The 16,574-nt window shown below is 39.2% G+C and overlaps 1 protein-coding gene across 1 annotated transcript; it reads left to right on the top strand.

Moving 5' to 3' along the window:
* Window positions 1-6,539: 6,539 nt before the first annotated feature.
* On the top strand, window positions 6,540-10,367 carry LOC113118814 (extracellular calcium-sensing receptor). The gene is made up of 6 exons (XM_026288224.1): window positions 6,540-6,784; window positions 6,905-7,196; window positions 7,367-8,158; window positions 8,359-8,586; window positions 8,666-8,789; window positions 9,234-10,367. The coding sequence occupies exons 1-6, from the start codon at window positions 6,570-6,572 to the stop codon at window positions 10,127-10,129; spliced, it is 2,547 nt and encodes an 848-aa protein (XP_026144009.1). The 5' UTR covers window positions 6,540-6,569; the 3' UTR covers window positions 10,130-10,367.
* Window positions 10,368-16,574: the final 6,207 nt, after the last annotated feature.

Below are 16,574 nucleotides of genomic sequence, written 5' to 3'. Positions count from 1 at the left end.
GGATAATGTTATATGAAGCACCATTACTTCAAACGAGTTATACTTGAAGCCTGCCCTTGAAATCCTGAAAATGTTATAAAACCACCCCCTTTGCCTTTTAGACGCGTGTTTATAACAATAATCTTGGGGGGTGGGCTCATTTAAAATAATGTAATCATCAGGTTTTAGCCAGGTTTCTGTCAAACAGAGTGCATCTAGATTATGATCAGTCATCATGTTATTTACAAAAAGTGTTTTCCTAGAAAGGGATCTGATATTCAATAATCCAAGCTTTGTCATGTGTTTATCAGTATTGCATCTATTTTTTGTTTGTTGAACCTCAATTAAATTGTTACTCTTAACTTGGTTTGGATGTTTTTTTTTTAATATATTTTCTAGTGCGGGGAACAGACACAGTCTCTATAGTGTGGTATCTAGGTAAAAGAGCTTCTATGTGCTGAGAATTAACTGATCAACACATGCTCCAATTTAAGACTTTGAGCTGTCGCCATCAACAGGGGACTGACGTGAGGGATTTTGCCCTGGAGTTCAGCTGTGTTGCAGAAGGGTTGGGGTTTAATGATGTGGGCCTCAAGGACCTCTTTAATTATGCCTTTTAAGAGCACCTCAACTGGTGGAGAATGAGGGTGCTAGAACACCTGACATTTGGGGGATTTGTGGAGTTCTTGGCACATCCCCCAGCTAAAGAGGCTGCAGTACTGCCAGTGGTGGCTGACAAAGCTGCAGCACCCCCAAAGGTGACTGACGTCACTGCAGCACATCTAGTGGCAGCCGACAATGCTTCTGCACCCCAGAGGTGGCAGCACCTCTGCAGCACCTTGCTCTCGTAATTGGAAGAAGGGGAGGAGTAAGAATGGGTCCCCTAGAGGCAACTGAAGATGATGTAGGTCCCCTAGAGGTGTCTCATGAGGCTGCAGCACCCCCAGCAAGGCCTGATGAGGCTGCAGTGCCCACAGTTGTGGCCGAAGAGCCCCTGTCAGGGTTCCAGATCTGGTAGAGTATGCTTGGTCTGTCCCTCTGGCCCCGTCTCTGTGTTTTTATTTTTCCTGTTGTGTGTTGTCTGTTGTTGTATCTCAGTCTTGTGTTGTCATGTCATGTTCCTGTCTTGATTTTGGTGTTCCTCGTTCTAGGGGGCAGTGTCAAGGTTATGTCACTTCAGTCTAGTGTAATTCATGGTTTTGTTTCAGAGCCCTGATGTTCCTGTCATGCTATTGTTTTCATGTGAGTGTGCGGCTTTGAGAGTGATCAAGCCATGCACTCTCGTCTGTGAGTCCTGTTTCATGGTAGAGCATGGTGTTCAGATCCCGGCACTTATTGTCTTGTTGAATATCAGTTGTGTATCTGGATCCGGACATTCCTGGTTGTGTGACATGTCTGGTTGTGGAAGCATGAGGTTGAACCCACAATCTTTCGCCCTGCTAATGCAATGCTCTACCACTGAGCCAAAGGAACAATGTAATATGCTTTGTGTTTATCCGCATGCTTTTCTTGTTGTCTTGTGTTGTTGTTGCATGCAGCTTGTGTTATCGGCTGTTTGCTTTCATGTCCTGTTTTGTCTTGTGCATAGTAGCATGCAGCTTGGTTTTCACTGGCAGCGTGTTGTCTTGTCTAGTGTGAACACATGGCTTATGAGTTCTTTCATTAGCTGTGTGCTTGTGTCTTGTTTTGTTCAAGCACATGGCTTTTGATTGTTTTGCTGGTCATGTGCTTGGGTTTTTGTGTGAGCACATTGCTTTTAGGTATGCTTGACTTCACGCAGCACTGTGCAAACCGATCGCAAGTTTAAAATTACTCTTTAAACTTATTTAAGTCAATTATGGACAGTGGTTCCACACAACCAAATTGTGTTTTGATAACATTAATGGAATTTTTTTAATCTAAGCAAACTCCTTGTGTTGTGACAACACAATTGAATGAGGTAGAATCTATGTGAAATAGTAATGTCCAACCAACTCAATTTATTCACTTTGCTTCAACTTAAACCAGTTAAGTTAACTCAACATGTTTTGGTTTATTACAATCTAACCAAATTTGTTTCACTCTATCAACATAAGGAGGTTTGTTTCAAATTACTCATTTCAATTATGGACAGTGGTTCCACACAATTAGTTCTAGTTACTTTAACACAGTATTTTCTATTTAAAGTTACTCACTTCAACAAAGCATTTTTTGTGTGATTTGTCTTGTAATGAGACAAAAGACAAGATGTCACAAATGATCAAAGTGTATTAGTTGAACAAGCAATAAATAAGTACACACAGCAAAATACAGTTTAAACCACATTACAAAATTACACAAAATAGCAAATAAAATTCTAATTGGTATTCATGGGCAACCAATCAAACCTTATTCCAGGAACAGGAACTGGCTCCAGAAATAACTTCTTCAGTATTCCAAATGTGTACCTGAATTCGGGAGGGTTGCTCAAGTTCAGTCCATATATCAGTCCCATATATAACATGGTTTTGCAGACTGTAAACTGCTATAGGTCCTGAAGAACTTTATCCTTTAACACTCCAACATCTGCTGGACTGTATTCAATGATGGAGCTTCAGATAGATTCCCACGAGTCTTCTGGATCACCTCCTGATTGCTGGCAACGTCTTTAAACTAGAAGTATTTAAAAGCATGGAGAACTCAAATTAACTTAAACAAATCATTTATTAACCTTGAAAAAAAAAAAAAAAAACTCACCATATACTCCATACTGCTAGGGTCTTCATTGGATACTTCAATTTCATTAGTCTGAAGATGAAAACAACAAAATTTAGACTTTGCTTTTTTTTTCTAAAATTACATGGAAAAAAAGTCAGTCATTCATCTTCTTATGGGAAATACAGGCAAGCAGTCAAGATGGGATTCTAACAAACATTACAGTGGAAAATGGTACACACATCTGGACCCTGCACGATAAGCAACAGAACTGGAATGTTCCCAGACCCAGAAACATAGTAAGGACATCAGTAAAACAGTCCATGTGACACCAGTGGTTCAACCATAATTTTACAAAGTAAACAAAAATACTTTTTTGTGCAAACAAAACCAAAACAGCAACTTTATTCAACAACTCAAATCGCATCTTCCACCATTATCAACAGCACATAAATAAATCATGTGCATGGTGCTGCTGACCTAGAACACACATGCGCTGAGCCTTGATTACACGTAGAGGAAAGCAATTTTCATGCCTCTAGTTACTCTCCATAATGGTGGCATATGTGATTTGGAGAAGAATTGTTGAATAAAGTCGCTATTTTTGTTTTCTTTGCACAAAATGTATTCTTGTACCTTTGTATAAGTGTGGCTGAAGCATTGATGCCGCATGGACTGTTTTACTGATGTCCTTACTATGACTCTGGGAACATTTCAGTTCCATTGCAGCCTTTATTGAGGTTCAGAAATCTCTCGCATTTTCATACAAATAATAGGGATGCAGCAATTGACCGGCCATAAATCGGAAACCGAACGTTTTTGCTTAAAATATGCGATTGGTAATTGGCCGGTCTTTGGAATTTTTTTCGGCCGATTTTTCCGCAAGTGCGCCCGTGTGGTCCGACTACATTACTTCTGTGTGAAAGCAAACACGTCCTGGGATTGATTCCAGCATTGAACCCGGATTGGGGACCTAGCAACATTGCTGGGTTCAATCCCGGGACAAGCGCTGTGTGAACAAAAGCCAGATCTAATGCCGTGTCTAAGTGATGACGCACGTTATCATGCGACTCTTTTAGCGGCTGTTTTGAAGGAAGATCAACGTTCACTGAAAAAAAAAGTGCAAACTGTATGAAGCAGAGATCACTTAGTTCCTCACTTTCCACGGTGACACCGAGATCGTTCGCCAGATTCAGTGAAAGTATTACCTGCCTAATATTTTCGACTCGTACATTACACGCCACGCCCTGATGTCACGTGTCGTTACGGGACCGGTATTTGCCGGAATCGCAGTGTGAAAGGGGCTTTATTGAGCTTTTCCTCAATATTGGACTGTAGACTGTGGACTGTCCTTCCTTCTTGTTTGTTGCTTAAAGATTAAAAAAAAAATAGAGTAATGACATGTTTATTTTTGGGTGATCTAGCAATTTAAACACACCTGAACCAGCTAATCAAGGTTCTTGGGAATTTTAAAACAAAAAAGTCTTACCTGAAGTTCCAGGCAGGTGTGTTAGAGCTGAACTCCACAGAGCACTGGCTTTCTTAGATCAGGTCTGGACACCCCCGCCTTGCATTAAAATAAATCTATCAGTTTATAGTAATACCACATATTTTGTTTTTATTGTATTAATAAACCTTATCTTATTCTATCTGTCTTGTTTTGTCAATTTCCAGTGGCCAGTGAGAGAATAATGTTTTAATACAAGGTTGTGTTGAGTGCAGCTGTTCTTACCTGTGTAGTGGGCACCAAGAGGGTTTCTTTATTTGTCCAAGGACTCTTCTTCAGTATGCAAACATCTTCGTAAGTTTTGCAGTCCGGATCAAGTTTGGCAAAGATTGTTGATTCTGATGGGCCTATGGTAATTCTGTATGTCTCAAATTCTGCACAAATCTGTAAACACATGAAGTGCAATGTGTTACAAAAAAAATTTTAATCACTCACCATGTGTGAGTGATGAATAGTGTCATGTTTACCATTCCAAAAGGGAGGACCTGATTACATATCTGGAGCATTTGTATAATGTGATCAGCTCAGAGTAGTGTCCGGTTTAAAGTCATTGTATGACCACACTGCCATGTTCATAAACAAAGCTTCAAATACTTTCACTGTGCTGAGCCAGGGCTCAAACTCGGTCAACATCTCATGGTTAGACATTTATTGATTATATATCTTTTGCAATTAGTTAAAATATACATATTATAACAAATAAAGGTAATTACTTCCACTTTTGAAAGTCATTATGTATTACTAATAGAATTAATTTATACAAATATATTATTAATTATATTAATTTATTAATATAAATAAATATATTACACACAAAATAAGATAAGAGAGAAACTCCTATTCGCCATTTGATTAGTTATATGAGGAAGTAGCTGGTTTTAATAAAGTCTGTATCTTCCTGCAATATATTGAGTCCTCGTGACATCCTTCATTCCAGATCCTGACAGGCTTACACATAACACCCTAGCACATTTATAATATTCAAATCCATTAAAGGATTTTTAGGCTGCATTAATTAGGACAACTGGAACCGGGAATACTTCTAATATTCACACAGTGTACTTGCTAGAATGGTTTCTACGCTAATATTAGTCTGTTTCTTTCTTATTCTGAGGTCAACATTGCCACCAGATCCAGTCTGTATCCAGATCAGATGGTCACTGCAGACACCCAGATCCAGTACGTATCCAGCCCAGATGGAAGTTTAGCACCTAGAGATGACCTCGACAGCTTTGAATGTCAGCGGAGACCAGGACAGCTAGATGACACTATTTCCCTAATTAATAATGTAAAGTGTTCTGACACAATCTGTATTGTTAAAGGCACTATATAAATAAAAGTGACTTGACTATGAGTTCATAATATGTGTAGTATACTTAAAGGGTTAGTTCACCCAAAAATTATGTCATTAATAACTCACCCTTATGCTGTTCCAAACATGTAAGACCTCCTTCTATCTTCGGAACACAGTTCAAGATATTTTAGATTTAGTCTGAGAGCTCTCAGTCCCTCCAGTGAAGCTGTGAGTACGGTAAACTGTCCATGTGCAGAAAGGTAAGCAAAACATCATCAAAGTAGTCCATGTGACATCAGAGGGTCGTTTAGAATTTTTTTGAAGCATCAAAAATACATTTTGGTCTAAAAATAGCAAAAACTACGACTTTATTCAGCATTATCTTTGCTTCCGTGTCTGTTGTGAGAGAGAGTTCAAATCAAAGCAGTCTGGATATCCAGTTCGCGAACGAATCATTCAGTTCACCTAATTGAACTGAATCGTTATAAACAGTTCGCATCTCTAATACGTATTAATCCACAAATGACTTAAGCTGTTAACTTTTTTAATGTGGCTGACACTCCCTCTAAGTTCAAACAAACCAATATCCCGGAGTAATTCATGTACTCAAACAGTACATTGACATTTTTGGGTGAACTAACCCTTTAAAATGGATAGATCCATGGATAGATCCATGCATTACAGCAGGCAGAAAAGCTAAGTGTACCCCAGGCTTCAGTCCTCCTCTGCTATTCGCATTACAATTGAAAGTGGCATGTGGTGACCCATACTCAGAATTATTGCACTGCATTTGTCCCTTCCAAAGTGCACACACACCCTGAATACACACCCGGAGCAGTGGGCAGCCATTTTTTGCTGCAGCAACCCGGGGAACATGTATTTATGTTGTTTATATTTAGCGTTTTGACCATAAAAAGCAAACATTTTCACACAGACACACACCAACGCAAGCAATTCACTCTGATCATGCAAAACGTAGCACCTCCTTCAAATGAGGTCAACATATGTAATTTCCCAGCAGATTAAAATATATCTATAAAACCTCAAAGTCCTTCTATTAGCTAAAATATCAGAGCTGATACAATTGACATATGATAGTTTCCATTAAATGGGTGAATGGAGCCACTGGTTGCACTGCTACATATGATAATATCCATCATGACCTTCTCTAAAGCTAACAAAATGGTTTGTACTCTGCGAGGGGAGCCTGTTCACCCTGAGCTATGGAAAGATGGGGCTATTATAGTTGGAGGGGTTTTCTCTTTCCATAGCAGCTGGGAAATCAGGCAACAGACATATTCAATTCTTCCACCTCCACTGAAGTGCATCAGGTATGTAAAAGCAGAGATATTGTCTAATAAGATTTTGTAAATACAAGTGCTACGCTAAATGAATTATTCATAGTTTCATTACATACTTATTTTATTTATTTATTTGTATTTTTTCACAAGTCTTAATTTTAGAGACTTCCAGTACGCACAATCCATGCTCTTCGCAATAGAGGAAATTAATAACAGTTCCACTTTGCTACCTGGGATCTCATTAGGCTACAAGATCTATGACACGTGTGGATCAGTGGCAGCTGGGGTTCGAGCAGCTATGGCCCTTGCAAATGGGTATGAGAAAGTGTCTGTTGAAGGGCCCTGCACAAAGCATGCTGAAGTGCAAGCAATTATTGGGGACACAACTTCTTCAGCTTGCATGGCGATATCAAAGGGTATTGGACCATTCAAGCTTCCATTGGTATTATTTTATGTCACAATTTATCACAATATAGTGTTTTAAAATGATATGAAAATGTAAAATTGTAATCTATGTTTTAAATAAATAATAGATGCTGCTGAATGCAATTAATGTAATTTTACTGGATGTTATGCCTAAACATATTACTTCTGTATATATTAATCTCTTAGATCAGCCACTATGCCACCTGTGAATGCCTTAGTGACAAAGTCAAATATCCCTCATTTCTTCGAACTATTGCAAGTGATCACTATCAGAGTAGAGCACTGGCAGAACTGGTTAGACACTTTGGCTGGACCTGGGTTGGAGCCTTAAGAACAGATGATGATTATGGTAACAGTGGGATGGCCACTTTTACTAAGGTAGCTGAACAGATGGGTATCTGTTTGGAATATTCTCTCCCGTTTTTCAGAACCTACCCTGAAGATAAAGTAATAAGGATAATTGAGCAGATTAAAAGCTCTACTTCACGAGTAATTGTAGGATTTCTTGCTCATTGGGACTTGGAGGTTCTGCTGCATAAATTTGTTGAACACAATATTACTGGATACCAGTGGGTAGGGACCGAAGCTTGGATATCTGATTCAGTCATTGCCAGTATGGATAAGCACCACATTCTACAAGGAGCAATTGGTCTGGCTATACCCAAAACACAAGTGACAGGTCTGCAAGAATTCATTCTAAAAATAAAACCACTGAAGTCTTCGGGAGGTGTCATTTTTACTGAGTTCTGGGAAGAACTGTTTCAGTGTAAATACTCAACTAAGAATGATTCTGTGTCCATAACTCCCTGTACAGGCAATGAGGAACTGTCTCAAGTGCAAAATTTATTTACAGACATGTCACTCATGCCCATCTTCAGCAATGTGTATAAAGGAGTGTATGCTGTTGCTCATACACTTCATGACCTCCTGGGATGCAAAGAAAAATGTGACTTAAATAAACAGCCTGATCCTTCAACAGTGGGTTAACACTAATTTATTCCACTGCTATATACAATTCAGTATTCTCTAATGTTGTACATATGGACACAGTATATTTGACAATTTATTATTTGTACTGTATGTACTGTACAATACATATGACATTTTGTTGAGACTGTTTGCCTTGTCAGTCATTTTAGTCAACGATAATTTTTTTTTTGTCTTTTTTTCCCCTTCAGTTTCTGAAGCACCTGAGAAAGGTGCATTTCAAAACGAAAGATGGTGAGGAGGTTTATTTTGATGAGAATGGTGATCCAGTGGCAAAATATGACATTATAAATTGGCATCCAAGTAAAAAACAACACTATGAATTTGTTACTGTTGGGCTTTATGATGCTTCTTTTCTGGGGATAGATCGATTAGCTGTCAATATGCCATCAATTTTATGGGCAAATAATTCCACAAAGGTGAGGGAAAAAAGGAAACTTATTTTCTGAATATCAGTTTCTATAAGTAAATGACAATGCCTATATATATCTGCCACAGGTACCAGTGTCTGTGTGCAGTGAGAGCTGCCCCCCTGGCACTAGGAAGGGTGTGAAGAAAGGAAAGCCCATATGTTGTTATGACTGCATACCGTGCACAGAGGGAGAAATCAGTAACACTACAGGTAAAATCACTATATCCATAAAAAGAGAAAACAAGACACACACACACATTTGTTTTTGTGAAGAGTGGGGACATCCCATAGGTGTAATGTTTTTGTTTTTTTTTACTGTACAAACTGTATATTCTATGGCCCTAAGCCTAACCCTCAAAGGAAACTTTGTGCATTTTTACTTTCTCAAAAAAACTCATTCTGTATGGTTTATAAGCGTTTTGAAAAATGGGGACATGGGTTATGTCATCATAAGTCACCATCTCCTTGTAATACCTGTGCTATACCCATGTCATTATACAGAGTGAGTTGTGTCCTGATATGTCACAAAAACAAGAGCACGCACACACACACACACACACACACACACACACACACACACACACACACACATATATATATATATATATATATATAATATCTCCTGTTATTAATTATTACATCCATTAAATACAGATTCTGTAACATGTCTGCGGTGCCATCAAGACTTCTGGTCAAATATGCAAAACGATGGATGTGTTAAGAAGGAAACAGAATTTTTGTCTTATGAGGAAATCATGGGGATTTTGCTCACAACTATTTCACTTGTTGGTGCATTTATAACAATAATAATTGCAGTCATATTTTTCCGATATAAAAATACCCCAATAGTGAAAGCCAACAACTCGGAACTGAGCTTCCTGCTCCTATTTTCACTGATGTTGTGTTTTCTCTGTTCACTTACTTTCATTGGTCGGCCCACTGAGTGGTCCTGTATGTTGCGTCACACAGCATTTGGGATCACTTTTGTCCTCTGTATCTCATGTGTTCTGGGGAAAACAATAGTGGTTTTAATGGCTTTCAGGGCAACACTTCCAGGAAGTAATGTCATGAAATGGTTTGGGCCTCCTCAACAAAGACTCAGTGTTTTTTCATTTACTCTTATACAAGTGATTATTTGTGTGCTTTGGTTAACAATATACCCCCCTTTTCCATTTAAAAATCTTAACTATTTCAAAGAAAAGATAATACTAGAATGTAATGTGGGATCGGTTGTAGGTTTCTGGGCTGTGTTAGGTTATATTGGGCTGCTTGCTATTCTATGTTTCTTTTTGGCTTTTCTGGCTCGGAAACTCCCGGATAATTTTAATGAAGCCAAATTTATCACATTTAGTATGCTCATATTTTGTGCTGTTTGGATTGCTTTCATACCTGCTTATGTTAGTTCTCCTGGAAAATTCACAGTGGCAGTGGAGGTATTTGCCATTTTAGCCTCCACATATGGAATGTTATTTTGCATATTTATTCCTAAATGCTATATCATTTTATTGAAACCAGACAAGAACTCTAAAAAACATTTAATGGTCAAATAACACCCAAGAGCTACGTGAGTTTAAAATTTTAAAGTATAATAATAGTGTAGATGAAAATAAAACATACTATACACTGTTATTTTTACCATCCTGTACTTTTACCATCCTATTTTAAGTTATGTTGATTGTTATCACCATGATGGCGCTTTTCTTACTAAACAGTGTATGTTGGACCATTACATGATGAAATTAACAACATCTCTGTTTTGCCTAATAAAGTTAGAAAACATAAATGGTGAATACTTGATTGAGTAAATTGTGAATTGTTCATTCACGTACTCTATTATTGACTTACTATGGTAGCCAAGATAGCTCAATGATGAAATGACAAAGTATTTTTTTTCAGTTAGCACAGTGAATATATATACACACACACACACACACACACATTGTTTGCTTTGTTTAATTTTTCATTATGTTCTTGTGGCATACAATCAAGATGAAACTGAAATGCAGACTTTAAGGTTTAATTCAAGGGGATTAAAATAAAATACACAATTATTATGCATAAAAATGACAAATAAATACAATCATACATAACGTTCATTTTAATATTTTGGTGATAATCCTTTGCAGTCAAGGATAGTCTGGAACTCATGGACATCACCATGGACTTGGTTACCTCCTTTGTGATGGTTTGTCAAGCCTTTACTGTAGCTGACTTCAGTTGTTGCTTGTTTGTGGGTCTTTCTGCCTTTAGTTTTTCTTCAGCAAGTGAAATGTATGCTCAGTTGGTTTGACAACAGGATATCAGAATCAGAATCAGGGTGGTTGTTCTGCATGCTTAATAAGCAAACTCCAGCTTTTCCAATATATATATATATATATATATATATATATATATATATATATATATATATATATATATAAATGTTTTTATGTAAAATTAACTTTTAAAAGACCAACATCTTTAACTTTCATTCATGGGGATAACATGGATAATTTGATATTTGCCTATCTTTTTTTTTTCTTTTAATGTTCCTTTTACCACTAGATAGCTGCAGAGCTCCATTATTTGCAATTAGCTATTTGAATTTTTTTTAGTTGAGTTCATATCTACATATTCTGAAATCACAGTTATAACAGTAGAAATGTATTTATTTGGTACTGATATTTTTTTTTCCAATAATGTTAGAGTATGATTATAGATCATTATTATAGAACCTGAACAAGATATTACAAAGAGAAAAGTTGAGTCTTTAGAGTTTATATCAATTATCTATTTTTCGATAACACTTTATAATAAGTGCATGCTATTAATCATTAGTTAAGCATTAGGAAACAGTTAATTCATTATTTATAAAGCATGAATAGACATTTGTAAGCAGTTTATAAATACAGATATAAATGCTTTATACCTGATTTAAGAGCATATCTATAATGTATTTAATAATTGGTTTTTCATACTTTATTAATGATCAATTTATCATTTCTAAATTAAGTATAGCATTATTTACACACCAGTTATTAAGGAGTTGTCAGTGGTTCATAAGAAATTGTAAGTAAATGTGACGGCCCGAGTGGTGGCCGCACAAGAGCGGTAAAGTGGATGTATCCAGCGCACACACACATGCATACATATATTTATACAAAGGACATTCATTTCAGAATGAGCTTTATTTAAACTTATTCATTTTCATTTGTTTCAGTATGATTGCATAAGTAACCACAGGAAACACAATTCATTCATTCTCTATTTATTGTTAGGTTTGCGTAAGTTTATATTTACCTTTACAATACACGGCTTACTCTTTCCTCTGGCTGCAACAAACACATCCGCCAAAGATGCTGCTTCCGCTGCGGTTCTAGGATCTCTCTCTCGAATCCACACCTGGAGTTCAGGAAATCATCATTCTGGAGCAATATCTGAGAATGCTGTCCCCTGAACTCCAGGTGTGGATTCGAGAGAGAGATCCTAGAACCGCAGCGGAAGCAGCATCTTTGGCGGATGTGTTTGTTGCAGCCAGAGGAAAGAGTAAGCCGTGGGCTTGGAAACCTGTCAATGAGCGCCGTTCTCTCGACATGCCTCACTTTCAGCAGAGGAAGTCGGAGGGGTCCGGTAAGCCCTACATGAGGAATCCTACTTCAGCCAAATTGAATTTTGCTCCTAAACGACCTCCCATATGTTACCTGTGTGGTCAAGAAGGGCACACTAAGCCAAATTGTCCGAAGATCTCCGCTCAGCTTACACAGCTATGTTTTGTGCCAAGGAGGGAGGGAACCAAATCCCCAAGCTCTTTGAAAACTACAAATGTGGAGATAAATGGTGAGAAATTGACCGCTTTGATTGACACCGGCAGTGATCAGACTCTGGTAAGAAGAAAGTTCATATCACCCTCTTTGATCAGTACAGTCAAAAAATTGCCTATTTGCTGTGTACATGGAGATGAGAGACTGTTACCAACCGCCAATGTTTATGTTAAAATCGAAGAACAGACTTACCTGGTGGAAGTGGGGGTTGCTGATAACTTGTCTTTCCCTGTGATTCTGGGTCAAGATATACCAGTGCTGCTGGAGTTGTTGTACCCGGCTCGACAGTGTAATGTGGTGGTGACCAGAGCAAAGGCGAATCAGTCAGAGGGGATTGAACACACACTAAGTACTTTACCTTTCTTCAATGCAGAGATTGAAACCGGGGTGTCGAAGAGGAGAAAGTCCAGAAGAGAAAAAAGGCAAGAAAAGGTAAAATATGCTGCTCATACAGAGAGTGAAGATTTAGCCTGTGACTTACCTGTGAACTTCCAGATGCCCACCAATATCGTTCAGATGCAGCAGGAAGATGCTAGTCTCACTGAGTGTTTTGCTAGAGCTGCAGAGGTAAGCGAGAAGCCTATAGATGACAATACAGCCAGATATGGGATCACAAAGGGAATACTCTATCGGGAGATCAGAGACCAGAAACAACTTGTGGTTCCACAGTGTGTTCGAGAGATGGTGTTACATCTGAGTCACTCGATTCCTTGGGCTGGCCACCTGGGGAAAAACAAGACCACTGCAAGAATCAAGAAGTGGTTTTTCTGGCCTGGTTTGAAAGTAGATGTGGCCCAATTTTGTAAAAGCTGTCCTGTTTGTCAGAAGGTATCCCTCAGACGTCCGTCAAAGGCACCACTACAACCTCTTCCTATTATTGATACTCCGTTTGAGAGGCTCGGAATGGATGTCGTTGGACCTGTGGAGAGGAGTCGCTCAGGGAACCGTTTCATGCTGGTGATAACGGACTACTCCACCAGATACCCAGAGGTATTTCCATTAAAATCTGTGAAGGCGAAACCTGTAGCTACTTCCTTGGTCCAGTTATTTTCCAGGGTCGGATTTCCTGCAGAAATTCTAACCGACCAGGGCACTAATTTCATGTCTACCTTGTTGAAGCAGGTTTACCAGCTCTTAGGAATTAAGAGTCTGCGTACTACTCCTTATCATCCCCAAACGGATGGGTTGACTGAGCGATTCAACCAGACTTTGAAGCAGATGTTGAGGAAGTTTGTCAGTGAGAGTGGTCAAGACTGGGATCAATGGTTGCCCTATCTTCTATTTGCTTATCGGGAAGTCCCTCAGGCTTCCACAGGCTTTTCTCCTTTCGAGCTGTTGTATGGCCGTGATGTCAGAGGCCCATTGGCTCTGCTCCAGGAGATGTGGGAAGGGAGTCCTGAAAAAGAGCCCACCAGTGTTGTTTCCTATGTTCTACAGATGAGGGAACGTTTGCAGAAGATGACCGGTTTGGCTCAGAATCATTTGGCAGAAGCCAGAGAAAAGCAGAAGACGTGGTATGATCCTCTGGCTCGAGAAAGGGACCTGGAGGTCGGTACAAAGGTACTTGTCATGTTGCCCAGTCGAGAGAGTAAACTACTAGCGAAATGGCAGGGTCCTTATGAAATCAAGAAACGCCTGGGTCCTACAACTTATGAAATCAGTATGCCGGGTCAAGATCGATCTAGTCGGGTTCTGCATGTCAACCTGTTGAAAGAGTGGGTTCCTCGTCCTGAAAAGGCACAGTCACTGATGATTCGCTGTGTTGAAGAGGAAGAATCTGATGAGCAGTATCTACCACAGCCAGTTTTTGGAGAAATCGGGCTAGATCATCTAACAGCTTCCCAGCAGTCCCAAGTACAAGTTCTCTTCACTTCTAAGGTATTTTCTGAATATCCTGGGTTTACCAACTTGATTGAGCATGGTGTGATACTGAAACCTGATGCTGTCGTGAAACGCCAGAGCTATAGGATACCGGAAAGATTGCAGGTGCCCTTGCAGGAAGAGGTAGACCTTATGCTCCACTTGGGAATTATTGAGCCTTCGAACAGTGAGTGGTGTCACCCCATAGTCCTTGTGCCAAAAAAAGACGGGAGTATAAGGTTCTGTATAGATTTCCGATATCTCAACTCCGTATCACAGTTTGATTCCTATCCTACCCCTCGCATAAGTGACCTAATTGATCGTTTGGGCCAATCCAAATATCTCACAACAATGGACCTTTCTAAAGGCTATTGGCAAATTCCACTGACTCCACCCTCACGGCCCTTGACTGCATTCAGAACACCAAGGGGCCTTTTCCATTTTAAGGTGTTACCTTTTGGCCTTCATGGGGCTGTGGCGACGTTTCAGAGATTAATTGACCAAGTTTTACGTGGCTTACCTTTTGCTGCTGCATACCTTGACGATATTGTCATTTACAGTAACACCTGGGAGGAACATGTGCAACATCTCGCAGAAGTCTTGCAGCGTCTTCAGAATGCCGGCCTAACGGTCAACCCCACCAAGTGTGCTATAGCTAAACAGGAGACCGAATACCTGGGTTATGTCATCGGCCAGGGTGTTGTGCGACCGCAGGTGAAGAAAGTTCAAGCTTTGGAGAGGTGTGCGGTACCCCAGACACGTAAGGACATGCGATCATTTTTGGGGATGGCTGGATTTTACCATCGCTTTGTCCCTAACTTTTCCAGTAGGGCTGCTCCATTAACGGACATGGTGGGGGCACGTTGCCCGAACCAATTGCAGTGGACTGAGGAGAGATTGAAAGCCTTCCGAGACATCCAGGGAGCTTTAACAACCAGCGCTGTGCTACACAATCCTGATTTTAGTCGTCCTTTCATTGTACAGACTGATGCCTCTGAGAGGGGAGTAGGAGCCGTTCTATTGCAAGGACCACCAGAGAGTCGACAGCCAGTGGCTTACATTAGTCGCAAACTGTTTCCGAGAGAAGTACGTTATTCAACGGTGGAAAAAGAGTGTTTGGCCATAAAGTGGGCGTTGGATTCCCTACGATACTATCTACTAGGCCGTGAGTTTACCCTAGAGACTGATCATAAAGCATTGCAGTGGTTGGAGAAAATGAAGGAGTCTAATGGGAGGATTACAAGATGGTATCTCGCCATGCAGCCCTTCAGATTCAAGATACAACACGTTTCTGGAAAAGTCAACGTTACTGCTGACTATCTCTCCCGCTCTACTGGCGAGATTCCTGAAGGGGGGGAAATGTGACGGCCCGAGTGGTGGCCGCACAAGAGCGGTAAAGTGGATGTATCCAGCGCACACACACATGCATACATATATTTATACAAAGGACATTCATTTCAGAATGAGCTTTATTTAAACTTATTCATTTTCATTTGTTTCAGTATGATTGCATAAGTAACCACAGGAAACACAATTCATTCATTCTCTATTTATTGTTAGGTTTGCGTAAGTTTATATTTACCTTTACAATACATTGTGACTGATTTGAAGTGCACACAAATTAGTTATGTTGTATCTGTTATTTATATTTGTTTCTATTTTGAGTTTAAGTTTACCGGTGATCAACTTCAGCCATGGTCTGTTGCAGCCGCATCCTGGTGTGACGGAAAACAAGAGTCCGGCAGGAACACCATATTTAAGCTTATTGGTTCCGTCTGGACGTACCATTCACTGGGAGTTTCCGGGGGGAGGAAGGAACGTTGATGTGTTTATTAATTGATTGATTTAGTTGTACATTTATGATATTTGATTACATTTTGCTTTCCTTATCTTTATTTACAATGTATCTCTGTTTGATTTGATTTTGATTTATGTAAGCTTATATGTTGTATGTAAAGTTAAATTGTTTCCCCTCTTAATTTGTAATGGGCCCATCCCTTCCTTTATAAACTGTTGCTTTGTTCATTTGAGCAGGTCAGTTTTAGTTTGTTTGTTTGGTTTTTGTCCAATTGTTTTGATCTCGGTTTCTGTTTGTTTATTTTTGTTGTAAGTGTGTAAAGTTATTTTGTTTTGGGGTTCAAATAAAGACCCATTTGTTGCGCAACGCTTGTGTTCCTTGTTCTTGGCTTCTCGGTCCCTCACAGTAAATGATTAATAAACTATTTAAAAGTGCATTCATACATCTTTTTATTCAGACATATAGTAATAGTTACTTATAGTGTTAATAAATGGTTTATTAACATGTATTTCTACTGTAATTCAGGGTTAATTCAGG

The sequence above is a fragment of the Carassius auratus genome, chromosome 18, assembly GCF_003368295.1.
Source record: "Carassius auratus strain Wakin chromosome 18, ASM336829v1, whole genome shotgun sequence".
Lineage (NCBI taxonomy): Eukaryota > Metazoa > Chordata > Actinopteri > Cypriniformes > Cyprinidae > Carassius > Carassius auratus.
Note: the sequence above shows the minus strand (reverse complement) of the source record. Positions and strands in the feature narration are given on the sequence as shown.

What these genes read in the sequence shown, in the direction of transcription:
- LOC113118814 (XM_026288224.1), top strand. Translation starts at nt 6,570, where the DNA reads ATGGAGCCACTGGTTGCACTGCTACATATGATAATATCCATCATGACC. An exon ending in CCTCCACTGAAGTGCATCAG is followed by an intron (nt 6,785 to 6,904) that starts GTATGTAAAAGC and finishes TTTTTTCACAAG; the next exon opens with TCTTAATTTTAGAGACTTCC. An exon ending in AACAGCCTGATCCTTCAACA is followed by an intron (nt 8,159 to 8,358) that starts GTGGGTTAACAC and finishes TTTCCCCTTCAG; the next exon opens with TTTCTGAAGCACCTGAGAAA.